Source organism: Fusarium venenatum (genome assembly GCF_020744135.1).
Source record: "Fusarium venenatum strain MPI-CAGE-CH-0201 chromosome Unknown EDB82scaffold_2, whole genome shotgun sequence".
NCBI lineage: Eukaryota > Fungi > Ascomycota > Sordariomycetes > Hypocreales > Nectriaceae > Fusarium > Fusarium venenatum.
Genome location: NW_027072130.1, coordinates 8,866,871 through 8,887,092, shown reverse-complemented (window position 1 = coordinate 8,887,092; position 20,222 = coordinate 8,866,871). Strand labels below are relative to the sequence as shown.

Below are 20,222 nucleotides of genomic sequence, written 5' to 3'. Positions count from 1 at the left end.
GACACATTAAGGCCACTAGATCATTTCACGTCGAAAACAGATAATTCCCATCACAATCCTAACCTAGAGTGAAGTCTCGGTTGTGAAGTGACTAATCATTGTGTAGCGGATTATGTATTATTCCGGTGTTTAGGGAGTTTTTTTACTTGGCTCGATGGCTGAATCACTAATGACAACATTCCCTTACACCTAATGTCAACCAAAAATGCCGAAACATATAGGCCAGCGTAATATGAGCGCACGTCTTGCAGCATGTGACCCATGTAGACGTTCTAAGCTTGCTTGTAGTCACGAGAGACCCGTGTGTGCAAGATGTCAAGCCCGAGGCCAAGAAGCTGGCTGTATATATCGAAACCTACCGTTTAAAAGAACAATACCTGACAGTGACCGATCAAGGTAAGCCAAGAGATTAACAGTATTTAAATAACACTAAGTATTACAGGCGCCATCTATCACCGATGCCTACTGTTGCAGTATCTACACCAGCCGAGACACCTTCACCAGCAACGCACCGGTATCCCAACCCGGGCTTCCTTGGTCAATCCAGTCATTCAACCATTTTTGCTCGAATGGCCAACAGCACCCATAATGACGGGAAATCAAATTTACTACAAGACTCGGTTTTCTTTGAGTGCGGCACTGAGAGGCCCCTACCGGACGAGTGTCCAGACAATATAGACAGAGTCCGCTAGTTGTTAAAACACCTCCTACAACTCCAGGTCACTCAATTACGCATCCTCATACAGAGTTGGAATGCATCAGGGACTAACTTGGCTTTGGCAGAGCCGCTTACCTCGCGGTTTTCTGATGCGGCGGTCGCTTTTTGGCTGCAATGGAGCACAGGCCCAAGTCCAGAGCCATCACAACAAAAGGCCCAATGGCTGCTAAAGAACAGTCGACAACCAGTCAATTTAACAGAAACATCAAGCATTCAAGAATTCTTTAGTCAGACCCTCGGTGATAATCTGAAGCTCGAAGTACTGGGCATCTTCTTGACCGCAGCGTGTCGAGCAGTCATGGATACCCCATCGTTTACGCCACTTTACATATCGCACCAGGAAAGGGTGACCTTGGCCAAAACCTTGATGTTTATTGGAGACCTCTGTGTCGAGTCATGTCTATCCCTTGATAGTCTCAATGATCTTCAGCTTGTTTTGCAATATGAGAACATGATCATACATACACAGGTCGATGGAGATCAGAGTACGTGCTCATAGTGCGGATCCGTTTTATATCATTGGATCAACTAACAGGTTGAGCCTAGGCTACCACTCGTGGAGAAGGATGGGAGATGTCAGCAGCAGTCTTTTTGCGCTCGGATATCATCAAATACCCGATACCTCAACGGCTCCTCCATTCATTACACAGTTACGTCAGGCGGCCTTTGCACGAATTTATACCGCTGATAAGATGCTTGCAGTATTTCTTGGTCGGCCACCCCGGATAGCTCGTGAATACTGCACCTCTGTGCTACCTTCGAATGATTCGAACTTATGGCAGGACGACACGCCTACTACTAATTTAAACGCCAATTCGCAAAGTGTATATAATGCCAGAGAGCCCTTTAACCATATGGCCGATACCAGATGCCGTGGGAGATTTTCATTTCTGAAGGAAGATATCCTAATATTCGCTCGGCGGAAACCTCCTTCAGACCTGGACAATTCTAGTAGTGTTAGAGCAGCGTGAGTAAATTCAATGACTATTGGGAGTAATTTTAACAATGATAGGCAAATCTTTAAGAAGATCGAAAATGCTTGGGATATTCTACCTGAGCATTTTAAGTTAACGCAGAGTCTTAAACTCAGTGACGCCGCCCCGTTCTCCAATGACCTTCTTATCGGAATCCGTTTGGACTATCTGCATACTCTTTTCTTACTTCACCTTGCGTCCTCACGACAATTAGAGTACCCAGGAAGAGACTTGTTAGCGATAGCAGGGGAGATGCTTTCTAGTGTCACTGAAGCAATCATGTTACGTGATAGGCTTGTCAATTCGGGTACATCTCTGACATGGAAGGTGAAATCTTAGCATAAAACTCCGTATCGATGCTGAGCTAACAGACAGCTTGTTAGGTTGCTCAGTATGGCTTACCCGCAGCCGGAATTATATCTTTGTCTCTCCTGAACCTCCCAGCATATGACGACTGGGCTGGACAACGGACCAAGTGTATTCAAGATCTCAACATCTTGGTTGCGAAACTCAAAGTTGGAGCTATTGTCAGGGCAGGCGAGGCGAACTTTGCGCTCTTTAGTCGCGCAACAAGGACCATGCAAAGCCTGCTCAACACTTTAGCCGATGGTACTTCTTTCAGAACCCAGCAGACGCAAACTCAAGACTCCGATAATAGGAATCTGGCTAGCGATCTAAACTTATTCGCTAATCTTGAACCGTGGGATTTCGAAGTTGACTTCTGGGCTAGTCTTGCGGACCACCCTGGATTGAATATGCACATAAACTAGTATCTCGTATGTATATTGGAATCTTATTATCCGCACATCAATGGCATATATCCAGAAATTTCAAATCTGGAACAAAGCTGCAATACGCGCCAGATATGGTCCTTCAAGTAGTTTTACTGCGACAGGTATATTAGCTTGAATGAGATCACGGCTATATATTTGCCTAGTGATTTGTGTATAAGCTTGTTGTTGCTATAGAGAACAGTGGTATAGCGTTGTTAATTGTCTTGAATCATCCTATCTATAAGGATTAATCTTAAACTATAGGATTTTGAAGTTAACCTCTAGGCTAGTTTTATAAACTACCCTAGAATAATTCCAGACTTGGATCACTTAGAAATCTAGCTAATTAACCTGCTAGATGAATTTGTTAACTGCGAAAGATATACATGGGCTAAGGGGCATTTCCCTATGCTTTAACTAAACTGGAACCTCGTATTCATTCGAACTCTGTTTCAGAGAACAGAAGGATAGAGTTATTTTTGCCGACGGATCCGTACTTCAACTAATCTGCGTTAGATAAACTTTTGAATCATAACACTAGTGCATCTGCTTATAGTAAAATATGGACTTATGGCGCCGTTCATTTTTATAGAATTTATACGGGACTCTGCCTAGAGCTTTGGATCACCTATTATTGTAACATAATTGGCTACTAGTACTCTGGTATTCTAGACCCTTGATTTTAGCATCACTCTGGTCCACCCTTTTCTGTATAATACCAGCGACATCGGATTTCTGTCCCTCGTATTCTAGAAGCAGGAACTAAAAATAGCTTGTTTAAAGTACCAGGAATAGATTGAAGGGAATGAGGAGCGCTCACAGAGTGGACCTCCCGTCAAATAATAAATGTTAATTGGCTTTATCTACTGCGCCATATTCCAGCGTCCTATCTCCTAATTCTGGTTATTATACTTAGCCAGTCTCAACAATTTACCACTGCTTTCATATCTCATAGCGCAGTCATTATGATTGAAGTACTCCAGATAACGAGTTTCTTCCTGTTGGCCGGCAATACGCAGGCCAAATACGTATAGCCAGCCGAAGGTGATTTTCTGGAGGACTTGTACGCCATGCAGTCTGGCACAATCCGCTTTGGCTTTACAGACCGTAAGACGCAACTCTTGGCTACTTATGCAATTTCTTGTTTTTTTCCTGACTATTTCTAGTGGTTGTGCCTTGTGGTTTTAATTCCAATGAGCTCGGAAGACAGGTTGCGGCCGAGTGGATAAGAACTGTATTTTACGATACTATTACTCATGATAAAAGCAAAGGCACTGGCGGCCTCGATGCCTCAATCATGTTCGAAACACACCGCGGCGAGAACAATGGGGCGGCCTTCAACCATACTTTGTCCGAACTACCCGAGTTCGTTTCTCCTCGGTTCAGCGGCGCTGATATGCTGGCTTTGAGTCTCGTATCATCCGTTCCTGGCTGCGGCGGACAAAAAGTGCCCCTCCGTATGGGTCGCATCGACGCTGCCAGAGCGGGACAGACTGGCGTGCCAAAGCCTGAGCATAATCTCAAAAGTGCCATGACAGCATTTACGAAAGCTGGTTTTACGCAGGAGGAGATGATAGCTTTGGTGGCTTGCGGTCACACTCTTGGAGGCGTGCATAGTACTGAAAACCCTCGAATCGCAGGAGGAAAGCCGTCTCCGTCAAACAAGCCCAATGTTGACAGTACTTCCGCTAACTTCGATAATGTTGTTGTAAAAGAGTATCTTGGTAGCAGTGGCGTGAACCCACTTGTGTTTGGTCGAAATGAGACCACGAACTCTGGTAAGCGCATCTTTGGTTCTGACAGGAATGTTACTATGGCCAAAATGAAGGACCCCAAAACTTTTCAGCGTTCCTGTGCAACTGTCTTTGAGCGTCTCATTTACACTGTCCCTTCCGCTGTCAAGCCGAGTGCGCCCATCGAACTCATTGATATCAAGCCCTATATCACCAAGCTCAAACCCTCTGGGAAGCAGTCGGGCGTTACCCTGGAGGGTAGGATTCGAGTTCGTACAAGTTAAGAAACCAACCGCGATGCCGACACCCTTCAAGTCTCGTTGAGCCTTATTTCCAAGAGCGGAAAGAGATCGACGGTGAAGGCTTCTCGCATGGTCGGAGGCGGCCAATTCTTTGGCTTCTTTAACGAGATATTTACCTGGTATCAATTTGCTATTTGTATAATGCGACGGCCGACTTCAAGGCATTTGATATCCATCTCAAATCAAAGAACCAGAGAGAGGTTGTTTTTGACGATCAATGCACCGGTGGTTATCCCATCCAGGATGAGCTACTTTTCGTTCAGTCCAAGTCTTGTCTTCAAAGTCAAGTGCATGATGGCAACTTGGCTGTTACCATTGAGGCCGCTGTAAGAAACGATTGTTGTGGTCAAGAACAAGGCCACCGTGATTCAGATGGCTCATAAAATCTGGCAACCTGGAGCAATTCTACCACGAATCTCCATTCAGCCGTCGCAAATGAAGGCTATTAAGAACAAAGGAAGTCCATATCATACACACTATATGGCCAACATCGATATTAATGCCAGAGAGACATTAACAACCTTTGATATACACTATGGCTTGATAGTGTTTGATTTCCATTGGACAAGTCGAGTCCTCGTTTCATGCTGAACATGATATTATATGCTGTCGTATATCAGATAGCTAAAACGTTAAGAGATCTCTGGTGTTTCTATATAGATATGTTTGCTACTAGCTATAAAAAAAAATAAACTAAAAAATACTCCTCCGGTACTGCCTATATATTTCATAATTACGGCATATCTGTATAGAAGCTAATAGGGAAATCCTAGTTGTGCGACTAAGTGCCTACTGCAGCAACCTGTGAGGCAAGTAATATAGGCAGCTCGAGCTTGGACGTAATTTTTGCGTTACAGAGTTGCTTGTCGATCGTGCTTAAAAACCAAGTAAAAGTCCATTTTTTAGAATCTAAGAATAAGGTGTGATTTTTAATAATTTGCGAACATCTATCTCGGACGTAACAATACTGATTAGGCAGAACAAACCCAAATAAAACCACCTGTATAACATTGAATTATTCGGGTTTTGTCGCATAAACTGACCAACTAATATATCATCAGTTTTAACACTTCTTATCTACAGTGCATGACTTACATCGGCCAGTATGAATGAATCTTGACGTTCTTAATATCCTTTCGTACATCGGTTAGAAAAACTTCGACTTCTTCTCTTTTCCAGCCAAGTCCGCCTTGACCATTAGGGCGTGTAAACACAGCGAGACTCAAAGCAGCTAAAGCATCCAGCGTGTTTTGCTGAGCCCAAGTACCTATACAGGCTTTAGTACTTCGTTATAGGAATCTCTAAAGAGGCTCTACTTACCAATCTGCTTATGCTTGGGATCCTTAGGCCATCGGTTTAAAGGCCAGTTGCGTTTAACAATGTTAACATTTGTAAACCCGGCTTCTTGAAGCTGGTCGTTATACTTCAATGCACTGTCCATGGGACGTCCGTTCTTGGTGAAAATGTCATGGAGCATTTCTGACCATTTGGATAATGCGGAGTCTTTGGCGAGTGATCCGTCATCGGAGAGGAGTGGATAGATGATGTCGATCAATTCTATTCTTCCACCAGGGTTGAGGTTCCTATTGACCTTGATTAGAATTGAGGGTTACTTTGGAGGGAAGATGGAGTACTTGAAGCTTTCACTGAAGAACTTAGGCCAGTCTTGGATGGAGCCAGTGAGAAACCGAGCAAAGATGAAGTCAAACTTGTTAGAATAATCCCAGGACTCTTCCAGATCATCTACGTAGAATGAAGCGTTGGGCGGAATGCTTCACAGGATCAGTACAGCCAGATATCAAGAACATGGATTGCATACGCTGAAGGCTGAATTGGGCTCAAGTCGACGCCAATGACCTAAATAAATTAGCATCAAGATGTTTAATATTTTTTAATTCACTGACCTCGCACTCAGGATGTTCGTCGGCTACACGCGCGGTCAATACTCATTTCACCGTAGAATGTCTGAGGTCACTCACCAAGCTCAATGGCCCAGATTCCAGTACCACAACCGGCATCAAGAGCGCGTTTGAAGTTCTTAGGCAAGGGAGCTGTATGTAGTCGTTCTTCAAAAGTGAGAAGGAATAGATGATGTTGAAGATCTGTACGGATATCGGATTAGATTAAGTCATGCGAAAAAGTAGTTAGAAATACCTAATCGTTCGTTTTCAATCTGGCTCCAAATCAGCATTGATAATTCTGCATGTATTGTTGAGACTTACATCGTCGTTAGGGAGTGAATAAGCTATGCCAATCAGCTTTACTGTTAGTCGTACAACCATCAAATCCTCGGATCTCACCTCCGTCTTTGTAAGCGTGGTATGTCCTCCCATTTTCCTCACGGTACCTCAGAATACTTGATCTCAGTGATGTAGTATCACTGCCGGTATCCTATGAGTCGTTAGCTTCAGAAGGTATTGAGAAAATACCCACTTACGTCTCCAAGGGCGGAGTCAGCATCGGTATCATCCTGCGCCGCCTGCCCACTCGTTAGCGACACCTGGATAGCCTACAATCACTGTGGATTCTTACATGCTCATCAACGGTAAGAGGGTCCTCGTCCGCGCACATCGTCAAAGCTTGGTCTGGTGTTTGATGTTACGTTAGGTAAAAATGGTGGTCGGGACGAGTGGGGCGTGAGGACAGATCATCTGCCCCCAGTCACGTGTGATACATCCATATCGCGATACACCAAGACTAGCACGATATCGGCTAGATCAGTGCCAGTATCCCTGTAGATATCCCGTTCCATGCCCAGACTAAGCCCAAGAGCGGGGTTTTGAGCAATGCTACCAGAACCAACACACAAATTAATAAGTAAACAACGACCAACAAACTAATCAACTCTTCCGTGTCTGCGTCCAGCATGTCACACGCCGGAAAAACGCAATACGATTCTTTCGCTCCCAAGTATGCATCTGTTAGTGAGCTGCCCTGTTCGAAACTTGAGGGTCAGCTTGTGAGGAATGCCTTGGGGGACTGTACGGGATTAAAAGTGCTGGATCTTGGTGGGGGGAGCGGACTTCATGCTAGAAGGGCGATTGAAGCTGGGGCGAAAGTTGTGGATGTTGTTGATATTTCGCCTGAGATGATGAAAGCCGGCAAAGAGATCGAGACAAGCCTCGGACGACAGGGCTGCATTCGCTGGTTCGAAGCCGATGTCACCAAGCCAGTCACAGAGCAAGTCAACATCGAAGATAATTACGATATCGTGATGGCAAATTGGGTGCTTGATCACGCTACCTCTGTTTCCGAATTACGAAGCATTTATGAGAATGTTGTCAAGAACTTGAAGGTTGGTGGCAAGTTCCTTGGCGTAAGGGCAAAGAGTATCCGAGCCGCGTATATGAGCTACGGCAAATACGGTGTCATCTTCACCGATGTTACAGACATTCCCGGCGGCCTGAGTTATCAAGTCAACTGTGTTACCGAGCCGCCATTCTCATTCGAGGCTACCTCGATGGAATCGACTTACTCGCTGTCTGATGATATTGGAAAAGAGTTTGGGCTGGTTGAAATGCAGGTTACCCCAGCCGAAGAGACAGAACTTGTGAAGAATGACCGCGAGTTCTGGGAGGATTATCTCAAGGACCCCAACTTCGTCGTCGTAGTGGGAAAGAAGGCATGAATTTCGTTTGGTCAAATCTATCCTAGTATACTTGTCTACCCACGGTTGCCTGTGAAAGGAAACGGTATTCTTTATCAACTTTCCACGATAGCCTGTAGGTGTAGAACAATAAGCTGTTCAATCCTCTCGCTGTGCTTTATAAATCCAATCCCCCAATTCAAGTTCCCGGAATTCACTGACGTAACATGCGTCTTGGCTGCCCATATCGGGTTAGCTGCGACTGGTCTGCGGGCATTCTAATTGCTTCAAGATTCGCCAACGCAAGCTTGAACTTACCCGCCAGTAACAGCTACTTTATTGGGGTGGAGACTAATGATAGGCTTTCACTACACAGCGTTCGCAAGGCAAGGCCGTTGCTTTGTTCAGACCACATCAACCGACAGCTCGTCGAAGTAATAGTCCAAATGAGTCTTCATTTGGTGATACGCACCACTCCATTAGTTCCCGAAGAGGCCGCATCCTAACCACGAAAGACCAAATCGTAAGTGGAGCTTGGTGCCCAACCCCTAAAAGAGTTGCAGGGCCAGTCGCATCACGACCTACGGCTTTGGTTAAGGCGCGGCAAGAGATAAGCATAGAGCTGGATGAAGTTACGATTACAAGACCATATCTCATGTTGCTGCTGATTAAAACAGTTTGGATTGTTAATAGTTATTGTGATATAAATTCTAACTGTAAAGACAGTGAGGATATAGAAATTATATCAAGTGGTAAATAAATAATAGAAATCAATAAAGACAGTGGTAAATTTCCCAATTCAAACTCTTAAAATACTGTGGTACCTTTGAGCCTAGCAGGTACAACACAATCCTCACGGCACACTTTCTCTGGATGTCCAGGGCCATCAGCACCTTCAAGGTTACCGCAAGTGCACAAGTCGGTAGTGTAGAAGGGAAGGTTCGACTTGTCCTTGCGGGGCGAAACCATCTCCCAGTCTCCTTCACTAAGACCTGCACCCAGGGGACATTCAGCACCTGGTAGCAAAAGCTCCATATGACCCTTGACACGTCTCATTCCAGGGTAAACGAGAAGTGAGCAAAAGAAGTCGCCGCCCTCAGGGCATGTACTTTCGGTTTGTGTGCTCACGGTGATCTCAATGGACTCTGAAACCTCAGCCGAAAGAGATGCTGAGCCGGTGATGACTTTCTCAAAGCTAAGTCCGAGGCTACCGCCAATGGTCCAGCTGGATCCTACGGTGTATGATTGTCCGGTAGCAATGTCTGTTGACAGCATATTAGTACAAGACACGAGATAGAGAAAACGGATAGGGAACTAACTGGAACCACTTTTAGCTGAGGCACCAACCTGCCAAGATTCACCGGTGATGTTTTCCTCCGAGTCAATGACGGGGCAGTAATAATCGGGGAGAGTATCGGGTGGAGGAGTGCAACCAGTGCACTGGCGGTCTTCGAGGTTCTTCTCGGCTGGTAGAGCAGAGACAGTTTGGACAGCTAACAGAGCGGGCAAAGAGACAAAAAAGAGCTTGCTGAAAGACATCTTGGAATGTAGTGATATTTGTGTATCTGGGATAGTTCTTTAGAGTTCGAGTGAAAGCTGATGAGACAAGCTGTTTGTTGTTTTTCTGAATTCATGTTTAGCACAATCTGAAGGGGTATTTATACAATTTCCATCTGTACATAGATTAGGAAAAGACTTTATTTACAAGGAACAAATCTTGTTTTTTGGTGATGATCGTGAAGATCGACGATCGTTCCTAACTCCTCCAACATAGGCAGTCCAGATCTTGTCTGAAGCTGAATATCAAAGCGTTGCAGGGATTGACAGATTGGGTTGTTAGGGTACGCTCAGATACTCGCGAGACTTTAGCGCGGAAGAAAGAACTTCCATCATAACTTCAATCTTTTATTTTTAATTATTCTTATATTCGAGAAAGAGTAGGTATTAGTTAGTTGAGTTCTATTGGTTCTCAGTATTGCATAAGCAGTGATCTGGGGAATATCCTAAGATATAGGGGTACACTCTTGCTTGGCAACAAATATTTCAGCTTTTCTCATTCGAGTATGACATGTCCAGGAGGACTACCTACTTCTGGATTACAATTAGTGTAAACCTTCATTTAGCTCAGATCACCAACTCGTAGGATTCTAATCGTAGCAGGTCATGCATATAACTCTTTCTTACCACAGTATCATTGGGCTGTGCAAATAAAATACTCACGGCACTTTTGTAGTCCGCGGCTAGATAGTGTTATCTAAACGATGCAGACAGCCAATGCCACTTTAGGCGCTGATCATCATTGTAAGCGAACTATTGACCATTTACGTCTATAATTTTAATGAAATAATAATTATTCTTGCCATTTTTCACTTATCACTATGCATTTATATCCAAATCTTGACATTGATACTACATACTGTACACTTATAACCAAACAGCGAACAGCAGACAGATGATCCCGCATAACTAAGTTGTTCAGTATTGGAAGGCATGCAATCATCTGTTTTCTAGGCACAGTCAATTGAACACTTTCATCTAGACGAACATGGCAATAAAGACTTCAATTACGGTGGAATGAGGACAACCTTAAATTCATTCTTGTTTGTCTTGAGTCACTGAATTAGGAAGGTGGTATACAGTAGGATTCAATTTAATTGAGATTTACATTAATACCTCCACAAAAACTTTTGTAAACGTAAACGATACCTCAACGATAACAAAATGAGCTCTTCTTTACTTTTAAGGGCTGAGCTGGGAAGGTGAATATAGTAGGATTTGATATAGCATTCGCTTATGCCTCTGTCGTTCTTACTTTTGTTTCGCCCTTGAAAGAAAATAGCGTCAGTGGCTTTCAATGCATCAAAAATACGAACATATAACGCACGAAGGATTCGGTAGTATGTCTACGACGTCATATCTGATTCAAGACGAGTATTGATCCTACGTTTCTCCACATGCTATGACTATAAGCAGACCAGTCCAATTGGGAGGTTCAAACAAAGTTCCTGCTTTTAACAAGGCTTAAGCGTCCCGTGCTGCGCCGCAGGCGATGGGTGAGCTAACGCTTGGCGATCAGTGGAGCCACTGGACACATACATCACGGTACCAGAAATGTTAGCCGCTGGAAGAATAAAAGACAAATTAATAGGTCAGTATATGCTACTTAGGCGACACTTGTTAGACTACTTATTCTTGCACCCGAAGACTTAGGAGGTGAACCTTTATATTACCCAGTAGACAGGTTGATAACCTAAGCTCAATGGTAACCACTAATATATTCCCCTTAGCCTGGGCAATTCTATGCTTAATATCTATGTATATTTCTATTCAATTGACTTTGGAGATCGGCGAACTTGGAACACTTTCTCTGGATCTACAAGCCTTTTTCAATTGAAGGGGATTTCGTACCCAACTAATAATCCCTCGCATGTCTGGATTCTCTCCAGTTCCTTGTGTCCTCAGATCACCAAGCTGGTAGTCGACGTGGACTTGAGTCAGTTGCAAACGGCCCTGCTACTATGACCAAAGCTTTTTATCAAGCAGGGTCATTCTCTTACTCATAAGTTTATTAGCCGATCATGCTCGGGAATTTAATCGAAGTTCGAAGACGGGATCAAGACGGTTTCGAACGATATTTTTATTAAATCGACTTAACTAATTGACGGCCTTTCAGCTAAACTATTGAGCTAAATCTGGTGCTATACTATTAAGATAATAACCAAAGAGAATTGTCTATTGTTAAATGACTGATCTTCTCGAAATGGGTTTGAGCAGATGATAGAAATTCCAGCCATCTTGGGTATGATGGACTCTCGAAGTGTGATAGTATTAGCTGAATATGGTGATAGGAAAGAGGGCCTGTGAATGATTCCTTGAAACTACGGAACGAGACTGTTGTACGAATGAGCATCTGTTTTAGGGCCTAGAGACTGTATACTCACGAATCAGTAAGCTTGGCAGTTTCCAGTAAGTTGCAAACTGCTCTAGCTGGAGTACGAGTAGAAGTTCGTAGTTTTCAATCTTAGATATGAGATGATTATCCGTGGCCCCGGCAGATTTTTTGTCGAAGTCCAGGAAAATGAGAGCAGTGAAGATGATACACGAGACGGCAGGGTCAACTGTAAGAGTAAAGTTGCTGTTCCTTTTCTCTGCTATGCCAGCTATGTTTTGGCAAATCTCAAGAACTCGTTGCCAACTAAACGTCCATTCTTCGGCTTCTGGGAGGAAGTAACAACGTGCAACGGTAGCTAAGAACTCAACCATGTATACATGAAGGACTGCTATGAGACGCGCATGATGATCGCCATTTGCCTCATTTAGGAACGCATTACGCCCAGGATTAAGAAACCATGGAGGAGGGGCGAGTCGCATTGCTGAAAGTGTGCGCTCGGCGCTAAGCAAAAAGGTACTAACCTCTTCCCGAGAGATAAAGTAGTGCAAAGCTATGGATCTGCCGAATTAACGTAGGATGGTGGTGGTGATGAGGTGGATGTTAAATAACAAGGTAGGGTTCAAGTCATTTTTGACGGACAATAAAAAATTTGGAAGACCATTCGGTTCAAAAGGCAATCTAAGGGACTCTTGAAGGGGCCTTTAAAGGTGATCGATACTATGATCATGAATCAAAGAGCTGTCCCCAAAGCGCTCATTGATCTGGTAAGGCGTACCGGATGAAAGGTTGACGTATGAGTCGAGACGATATACACACCACTAAACGAGCTTCCAGTTCTGTAAATCGCTCTGACTAACATCCACTCATTGGGGAGAGATAGACTGGATTATATCCAATCAGTCAAGTCCCGTTTAGTACGCTAGGCGAACGCGTTTTCCCACTTACATCCAAGCTTGCTGCCCGGGAAACTAATGAAACTCATAGAAGGCGCGAAGGCAGAATTTGCGAAACCTATCCAAATTAGCAAAGTCGCTTGCAGTGTCTTCTTGTAATGATGTGTTACTAAGTATTTGGTCCAGTCGAGAATCCAGGTTGAATTGGCTCGATGAGAATTTAAACCTGATCAGTTTTGCTGTGACAAAAACAATAGCTTGAATAAGATCGCGACTACGTATTGACCTTATGTCGTTTGTGTATATGTTCGCTATTGCCATAGAGAACAGTGGTATAACATTGTCAATAGTCTTGAAATATTCATTTAGTCTGTAAGGGGCAGCATTGGTTTTTAAAATGTCAGAGGTACATTTTCTTACAGATAGGCCTCTTCTTCAGGTGAGATGTTGAAAACCCAATAATTACAGCTTTCGAGTCCTGTCGAGCCAAAGAAACGTAATGCGTTTGTTTCGTTTGTAGCACTTTCGGGTGATATGCCAGAAGCTGGCGCAGCTGAAGAAACTGTTAACGAAGGAGTATCAGTAACAGACACGTCGCCATTGTAAACTGTAGATTGGCATAGTTCTCACAACAGAATGTAAGTTGATGTTAATACTTACGGAGCTGAACCGTACCATCAGACGCTCCTTGAGGATCATGCAGGTCTTGGACTACTCGTGCTTCTCGTGCTTCTCGTAGTGCTTGGAGTGTTTGTTTTGTGCGTCCGGTCCAAGGCCCGGGTCCAGGAGATCGACGAATAGTAGAGTATATGCAAGTCTCTCCACGATCGGAGCAACGAGAGCATATTGGTTGACCCAAATCGCCTGTGGATTTACCCCAGGTTACTATCAATGGCTAATGAGAAACTTCTTGAATAATATATATTCAACTTTGGAGCTATCACAGGCAACGTAAGCCAATAGTGTCGTACAATCATAACAAATCTCTGTACAAACTGGATTCAACTATCACAGACTCTACTGGCTTGGCGGAAGCCGACATCACGAGATGCTAACGCGGACTGTTGCTCCATCGGGAGAACCCTTGGTATGTCGATCCCTATAGCGCTATAAAGCCAATGCCAGTAGTGAAAAAGGATAATTCGGAGAATTTGAAAACCGGATGAGGTCGTGGAGAAACCAAGTGTTTCCGAACTTGTGGTAACGGTGGAGGGGGGGGCAGATCCGAAGGGGTCCAAGATAGAGCGTTACGCTAATGGCGATGTTGTCGACAGATCAACACCAACCAGCAGAGATGTCGTTGAGCCAATGTCAGTATGGGGGCCAGACGTTCCTAAAAACTTTGGATCAAAGGTTCTAGGGACGGAACAAGTCGTGGTTCCTGCAAATTTCCATTCACTCTCAATTAATAGTACCTTGTCCACTCATGATCTTCAGTAGCACGTTTTTCCCTGTAGTGGATCACCACTAGCTTCGAGCACTTAAAGAATGTCCAGTGAATATCATGCTGCAATATGCTTGCAAGGTATTGTTAAGAAACAATTAAACTTCCACTGTGCTATTAAAACTTGCTTGCAAGTGTTGCTGCATTTATCCCGCCGCACATGATTATCCGATCGGGCGCAGAAGAATAATGAAACCAGTACAACTGATCTAGAGCGAAATTCTCATCAACAAGGTCAGAACAACAGTCGACGCAAAGTTTCTACCTGCTAACAGATACATGGGACGTAGCAATGGAAGATATCTAAATGAAATCTTGGCTGTATTGCCAAGACTTGGGTTTCCCACTCCAAGCTTCCACATTGAAACTGTTTCGCGGGGGATCTACAAGACGGAAAGGCCAAGACTCGAAATTTACTGGAAGCGTGGGGCATTTACATAGCCATGTGGAAACATCCCCGAGACATTTCGCGCAATCTAATTCACAATTGCACGTCTAGATCTGTGTCGTTATAACTAGGTGTGGTATGATTGGTAAGACCTCTCTAGCTAGGAATACGGCCTAACATAGTGACGACAAGTTTAAAACTGGACTCCATTGTAGTGGAAACCTTTCCTGTAGTTAACCCCAGGTTCTACAAATATTAATCCACCAGGTTAGCAGAGTCGCCGATAGACGTCTACGCTTCCCCGGATTTTAATATCCTTATCAAAGTATGACTGCACCAACAGCCACGAGATACTTGGCGTTACAAGGCATCAAGATCTACATCCCGTAGTGCATAACTGCGGGCGCAAATATGGATGTTTGCTGCCTTCGAAGGGTTTGTAAAAATAGACCGGCTATTCGTTAGTGTGCTTTTATGACAGATATGGATTGGTATCTCATGCCAAGCAACAGATGGTCGAGACTATGTTGACGAGCATAATTAGTTAACAATGACGGAAACCTAGACTCTTTTAGTTGAAGCTGTATCAGAGCTTGGAGACTCGATATATAGCTTGAAGCAACATGAACAATGTATAGCATCAACGGGCAGACACATGGGGTCTTATCTGTTGATTTGTTTTTTAACAAACAGGAGACATATGTGGAACAAATGACTGATCAGTGACTCATCAACTGAAAAGTGTAACCGAGGACACAAAAAGTCTAGAACTTATAGAAGTTTGTCACTGCATCAAGATGAATAAACCTTCTCCACGGCGAAAGGCCCAGGTACGCGGGGCAGTTTTCTCTAAACGCCGATCCTCCGAAGTTATCTCCACAGCCCACTCGGAACATGGTTGACCATTTGCTGGAACTCTACTGGCACCAGCGAAATTTAAGCTTATTTTGGTGGATGGTCCGGGGTAGCTTAACAACAACAAGGGATATTGATATCCACAACTTTAGGGTTACAGATCTGACCTGCAATAGTGTTGCGTTATATGGATGACATTCCGTTTTCTCCCGGTGTCAACGAGGATGTTGAACCACTGAATGATGGGGAAGCCTGCGAGAGAAAGAGAATCTTTGGTAACCGTATGCTAGCCTGGTTCACGTCAGTACGCATTTGGCCTCTCGAACAAAACCGCAGACAAGATCGGCAGTCAACGTTGCATCGTTTAAGAACCGAGGCATTTACTTGAACCCCAATCCTGGCTCCAAGTAAAGGATTCTACACTTTGGAAACATATGCCTTGTTAAAATAACATAATAATTAAGGTTAGCCTCTTCCCGGGGTGGCATTGACAATAAGCAATCGACTGATTCATGCGGGGCACATGGAGGCTTCGGCGCATAGATTTGCTTGCCGAGCGCGAGTCGTGTGACCAATGACGGGGATTGAATGACGGACGGATTTACCTTCAAAGCTTGTTCGGCAGCTAAACTTTACAAGGCGGGCCGGAGAGTGTATCGGAGATCGTAAAGAGCCTCTAGAGAATTGGCATCTAGACCCTAAAGCTTGAGGGTTCTTGGCAGTGTATAGAAGAATTCGCATCAAAACTGACGTTATATATAGACTTAGATAAGGACTTCATTCTTTGCGGCTGTAAACATATCCAAGTGGTTGGAGATTTGCCTTGTACGTCTTTCAACAATGCAATGGCGACGCCTGCAACATCACGAACCATCATCTTCACCACGGAAAAGCACAACCTTCTCAAAGGGAAAATCCCAACTTCCCCTCACCTTTATCGTCTTGGCATTCTCCACAGCAGACACACTCATGATCAGAACAAGTTCGAAATTGTCACTGCAACATTGACTAGCTCCAACACAACCCCAGCCTGGGGATAGTCACCCTGCTTACCTCGTTTCTCGTTACCCCACGGGGAAGCCTGGTGGAGTGAATACAACGGTTACGACGATCTTGACCACTCAAAGCTCACGTCTTACATTTTTACTTCTCGGATAGAAAAGCGATGAGCAAAGACTCTCGAAATAAATATTTAAAAGGCTTCGTATCCCCCCCCCCTCTGATCAGAATAGTTACAGACACTTGCACGTCTTGTATCTTGCGTTACTCTACTTGTCTCTTATAGACAAACATCTTTGACTCAAAGCTTTTGCTTTTACTTCTTTACACTTTATTATCGAATGGGCTGGAATACTCATGCGTCGGGCACCAATGATCCGCCTGAGGTGCGGAACTGGCGAATCCACCTGATTGCCACGGTGGCTTCCATGTCCGCCCTCGCCAGTGAGTTTCAGTCTCAAGATTGTGGAAGAGACGTGATGCTGATTATGTACAGTTGGATATGACACTTCTGTTATTGGAGGTTTGACATCCCTTGCCCAGTGACATGACCATTGTTGACATGTAAAAGGTACTATGGCATTGACCTCTTTCATGAGGGATTTTGGCCTTGACCTCGTCGAAAAGACACAGCGCGACACCATCCAGGGAAACATTGTATCCACCTTTCAGGTACGTCTCTCTTCGACGGATACCAAGTTGACAAGGGCTAACATACTCATAGGCTGGCTGTTTCTTCGGTGCCCTGTGCACATTCCCCATTGCTGAGAAATGGGGCCGCAAGAAGACCATCATGGCAGCAGCCTGTATCTTCTTGATCGGCGGCGCTCTCATGACCGCCGCCAACGGTAATCTCAACATGATCTACGCCGGCCGTGCTGTAGCAGGCCTCGGTCTCGGCGCTTCCTCTCTCACTGTCCCCGTATACATTAGCGAAACCGCCCCTCCGTCCATCCGTGGTCGTCTGATTGGTATTTTCGAAATCGCCTCCCAGGGCGGTGGTATGCTGGGCTTTTGGATCAACTACGCTACTGACCGCACCATCAACGTCGAGACCAAGACACAGTGGATTGTCCCGCTGGGTCTTCAGCTCTTGCCTGGTGCTGGTCTTGCGTTGGGTATGCTTTGGTGCCCCGAATCGCCACGTTGGTTGGCGAGGGGTGATCGCTTTGAGGAAGCTGAGAAGATCTTGGCGCAGATTCGTGGCATGTCGCCTGATAATGAGTATATCCGTCGAGAGATGGGTGATATTCGCGCACAGGTTGAAGAGCGCAGTACAAACAAGATGAGCAAGAAGCAACAGTTCATGAAGCTTTTCCAGAAGGGCGTGCGCAACCGTATGGGTATTGGTATGGCACTCATGTTCTTGCAGAGTTTCACTGGTGTCAACATCATCACTTACTACGCTCCCCGTATTTTTGAGAGTCTTGGTATTCCTGGTACCTCGCTCAAGCTCTTCTCTACTGGTTTCTACGGTATCTCCAAGACACTCGGTATGGTCATGTTTACTTTTTGGGTTGTTGAAAAGGTTGGTCGTCGCAAGGGTCTCATCTGGGGCGCTGCGCTTGGATGTATTCCTATGCTTTACATCGGTGGTTATGTCATGAAAGCTGACCCTGCTGCTGCCGCCGCGGCTGGTGTTGTCAACCGTGACGGATGGGGATACCTGGCAATTGTTTGTGTATACATCAACGCCATCATCATCTGTGCGACATGGCAGGGTATCACCTGGACGTACGCTTCCGAGATCTTCCCTCTCGACATCCGTATGCTGTGTGTCGCCATTACCACTGCCGATACATGGTTAGGTTCATTCATCATTGCGCGATCAACGCCTTACATGATCTCCGATCTTGGATATGGAGCTTACTTCTTCTTTGGTTCGATTTTGGTCTTGATGGGTATCTGGTCACTATTCTTCGTTCCCGAGACAAAGGGTAAGTTACACAAATGCTTCCAGAAATGTTCTGTGTCCCAAATGCTGACTCATTATCCAGGTATTACCCTAGAGGACATGGACGCGCTGTTCGCCAAGCCAGTGTACAAGACAGTCTGGGCCCAAATGCGAGGAAAACCCATCCTGGAAGGAAACGCGGCCAACCGATCCGACTCCCCGTTCGACGACGACGACGAAAAGGCCCGCGAGATGAGGATACCTTAGCTGGCCTCCCGACCGGGGTTTTTTTCTTTTGCAGCTGTGCCCGCCTTGTCTTTAGATAACGGCAATGTGAAATTAGACTCGTTATCGGCTGCAGCCACTTGTGTCCCTCTTTCTTATCCGTGCTGTGTGACTGGTGACAGTAATCTGACCGGACAGTGGTGGTGCTGTGCCTCGTTCCAGAAGAGCTCTAGCTTTACCGAGTCAAGCCAAGAATTAAGTGATGACAGCAGGGACCAGATTACGGTCATCCATGTCTCTGATCAGTAGAGGTTATCTTTATTTTGACGGCGACAGTCAAAAAAACTATTGCAAATAACTGACTTGTGGTGATTCCATCTCTCCAACATGTTGCCACGTTTCCCCAGGTCAAGTTTACCCCGCAAACTGGTTCCCCAGACTCGTCGCGTCGGTTTTGTCCTTATTCAGATTTTTCTTAGTCACAGCAAAACAAGGTCCTGGTAGAATTGAGAGTCAGTGGCTGCTGGCAGCACAAAAGATCCTTACGCCCAAAACCAACGGTCAGAGCGTGAGTGTGTGCGGCCGACAGCCAAGACATGCGCCAAGAGAAGCAGTATTGATTACCGAGACTCTCATTGGATCGGAGTCGGAAGTGAGCGGTTGTAGATAACCTCGGACCATTCCCCATGTGGTGTGTCGGATACTGTATGTATCATTTCGGATATTGTCTTTTTCGAACTGTATCATTGCCAAGATCAGCGGTTGTCTTGGCGTTGGCTGGGTCGGAACTTGGAGAGTTGGCCAAGAGATAAGAACAAGTTGTCTTACTTTTCTGGTGAGGGGGCGAATTACTCTTCAAAAAATTGGAGGCGAAAGGAATGAAGCATGCTTTGTTTTGATTGAAGATGGTGAGATGTTGATTCATGATTAACCCGACATGTGGGAACTTGTTCAGTGGGTTTACAGTGAGTGCAGCGCTGTAAACGCCCAGTTTTACCACCTACCCTATCGGGTGTGCAGCCTTCATTAAACATCACCAACAGTAACGGCAGTGAAACGGCTCCATTCCTCCGTCATTTCAATATCTTCACGTAATAAATTCCACTTCTGACCCGCAATCCCCAGGTTTAGAGGCATACTTTATCTCGAGCTTTATCACTGTTTGCGGCAATCTCAAGATGGAGATTCGTGATGGGGCCATCAAGATAAGCAGACCATGTTAGATACCACGGCCAAGTACATGATCAAATTAACAGTCAGTCTGCGAGTAAAGAGGCGATTCACGTGCAGACAAATCAGTCACTCTTACGAGCCAAGAGTAATATTAATAAATCTCCTTCCCTTTCCAGAGATTCAACATCAGCACTTGGCGGACCCTCCTAAACTGTCGCGCACTGTAGCATAGCCTCCCAAGACGCCGGGTTTTGACAGCTTCACTGCCAAGCTAGGGGGCCAATTTTGGAGACAACTCTCGGGGTAGTTTAGCCAAGGAGCCAATGTAACATGGTAATCACTTGTGCAGCTGAGGTAAAGGTCGCTTTCCATC

The 20,222-nt window shown here is 45.0% G+C and overlaps 7 protein-coding genes across 7 annotated transcripts; 4 read left to right on the top strand and 3 right to left on the bottom strand.

Annotated features, from left to right (window-relative positions):
* Positions 1–205: 205 nt before the first annotated feature.
* On the top strand, positions 206–2,462 carry EDB82DRAFT_546178 (uncharacterized protein; the record flags this gene model as incomplete). The annotated part of the gene is made up of 7 exons (XM_065609456.1): positions 206–396; positions 443–683; positions 720–1,203; positions 1,265–1,674; positions 1,795–2,019; positions 2,076–2,301; positions 2,338–2,462. 7 exons carry the CDS (start codon positions 206–208, stop codon positions 2,460–2,462), a joined length of 1,902 nt encoding a protein of 633 aa, XP_065465129.1.
* Positions 2,463–3,535: 1,073 nt separating this feature from the next.
* EDB82DRAFT_476448 (heme peroxidase) lies at positions 3,536–4,830 on the top strand (the record flags this gene model as incomplete). Its single annotated transcript, XM_025736519.2, has 3 exons — positions 3,536–3,572; positions 3,632–4,456; positions 4,514–4,830. 3 exons carry the CDS (start codon positions 3,536–3,538, stop codon positions 4,828–4,830), a joined length of 1,179 nt encoding a protein of 392 aa, XP_025587118.2.
* A 311-nt stretch (positions 4,831–5,141) lies between these two features.
* EDB82DRAFT_502365 (S-adenosyl-L-methionine-dependent methyltransferase) lies at positions 5,142–7,109 on the bottom strand. The gene is made up of 12 exons (XM_065608676.1): positions 7,033–7,109; positions 6,938–6,979; positions 6,801–6,891; positions 6,723–6,745; positions 6,655–6,673; positions 6,480–6,602; positions 6,405–6,427; positions 6,320–6,357; positions 6,135–6,272; positions 5,821–6,083; positions 5,596–5,767; positions 5,142–5,546 (listed from the first exon to the last, which is right to left on the bottom strand). Exons 1-12 carry the CDS (start codon positions 7,069–7,071, stop codon positions 5,516–5,518), a joined length of 1,002 nt encoding a protein of 333 aa, XP_065465128.1. The 5' UTR covers positions 7,072–7,109; the 3' UTR covers positions 5,142–5,515.
* Positions 7,110–7,282: 173 nt separating this feature from the next.
* On the top strand, positions 7,283–8,297 carry EDB82DRAFT_502357 (S-adenosyl-L-methionine-dependent methyltransferase). The gene has a single exon (XM_025736517.2). The coding sequence runs from the start codon at positions 7,367–7,369 to the stop codon at positions 8,126–8,128; it is 762 nt and encodes a 253-aa protein (XP_025587116.1). The 5' UTR covers positions 7,283–7,366; the 3' UTR covers positions 8,129–8,297.
* A 166-nt stretch (positions 8,298–8,463) lies between these two features.
* Positions 8,464–8,882, bottom strand: EDB82DRAFT_502356 (uncharacterized protein). The gene has a single exon (XM_065608675.1). The coding sequence runs from the start codon at positions 8,741–8,743 to the stop codon at positions 8,501–8,503; it is 243 nt and encodes an 80-aa protein (XP_065465127.1). The 5' UTR covers positions 8,744–8,882; the 3' UTR covers positions 8,464–8,500.
* An 11-nt stretch (positions 8,883–8,893) lies between these two features.
* EDB82DRAFT_557022 (uncharacterized protein) lies at positions 8,894–9,670 on the bottom strand (the record flags this gene model as incomplete). Its single annotated transcript, XM_025736516.2, has 2 exons — positions 9,406–9,670; positions 8,894–9,348 (listed from the first exon to the last, which is right to left on the bottom strand). Exons 1-2 carry the CDS (start codon positions 9,623–9,625, stop codon positions 8,894–8,896), a joined length of 675 nt encoding a protein of 224 aa, XP_025587115.1. The 5' UTR covers positions 9,626–9,670.
* Positions 9,671–16,748: 7,078 nt separating this feature from the next.
* Positions 16,749–18,935, top strand: EDB82DRAFT_199269 (general substrate transporter). Its single transcript, XM_025736513.2, has 5 exons — positions 16,749–17,001; positions 17,054–17,080; positions 17,129–17,229; positions 17,282–18,494; positions 18,555–18,935. The coding sequence occupies exons 1-5, from the start codon at positions 16,899–16,901 to the stop codon at positions 18,716–18,718; spliced, it is 1,608 nt and encodes a 535-aa protein (XP_025587112.2). The 5' UTR covers positions 16,749–16,898; the 3' UTR covers positions 18,719–18,935.
* Positions 18,936–20,222: the final 1,287 nt, after the last annotated feature.

Bases quoted from the DNA above. Each gene is read 5' to 3' on its own strand.
- EDB82DRAFT_502365 (XM_065608676.1), bottom strand. From the start codon at position 7,071: ATGTGCGCGGACGAGGACCCTCTTACCGTTGATGAGCAT. The intron at 6,892-6,937 runs GTAAGTGGGTAT...AACGACTCATAG, and splicing joins CTGACTCCGCCCTTGGAGAC to GATACCGGCAGTGATACTAC. The intron at 5,768-5,820 runs GTAAGTAGAGCC...AAGCCTGTATAG, and splicing joins TCCCAAGCATAAGCAGATTG to GTACTTGGGCTCAGCAAAAC.
- EDB82DRAFT_502357 (XM_025736517.2), top strand. From the start codon at position 7,367: ATGTCACACGCCGGAAAAACGCAATACGATTCTTTCGCTCCCAAGTAT.
- EDB82DRAFT_502356 (XM_065608675.1), bottom strand. From the start codon at position 8,743: ATGAGATATGGTCTTGTAATCGTAACTTCATCCAGCTCTATGCTTATC.
- EDB82DRAFT_199269 (XM_025736513.2), top strand. From the start codon at position 16,899: ATGGGCTGGAATACTCATGCGTCGGGCACCAATGATCCGCCTGAGGTG. The intron at 17,002-17,053 runs GTGAGTTTCAGT...GATTATGTACAG, and splicing joins TTCCATGTCCGCCCTCGCCA to TTGGATATGACACTTCTGTT. The intron at 17,230-17,281 runs GTACGTCTCTCT...ACATACTCATAG, and splicing joins ACATTGTATCCACCTTTCAG to GCTGGCTGTTTCTTCGGTGC.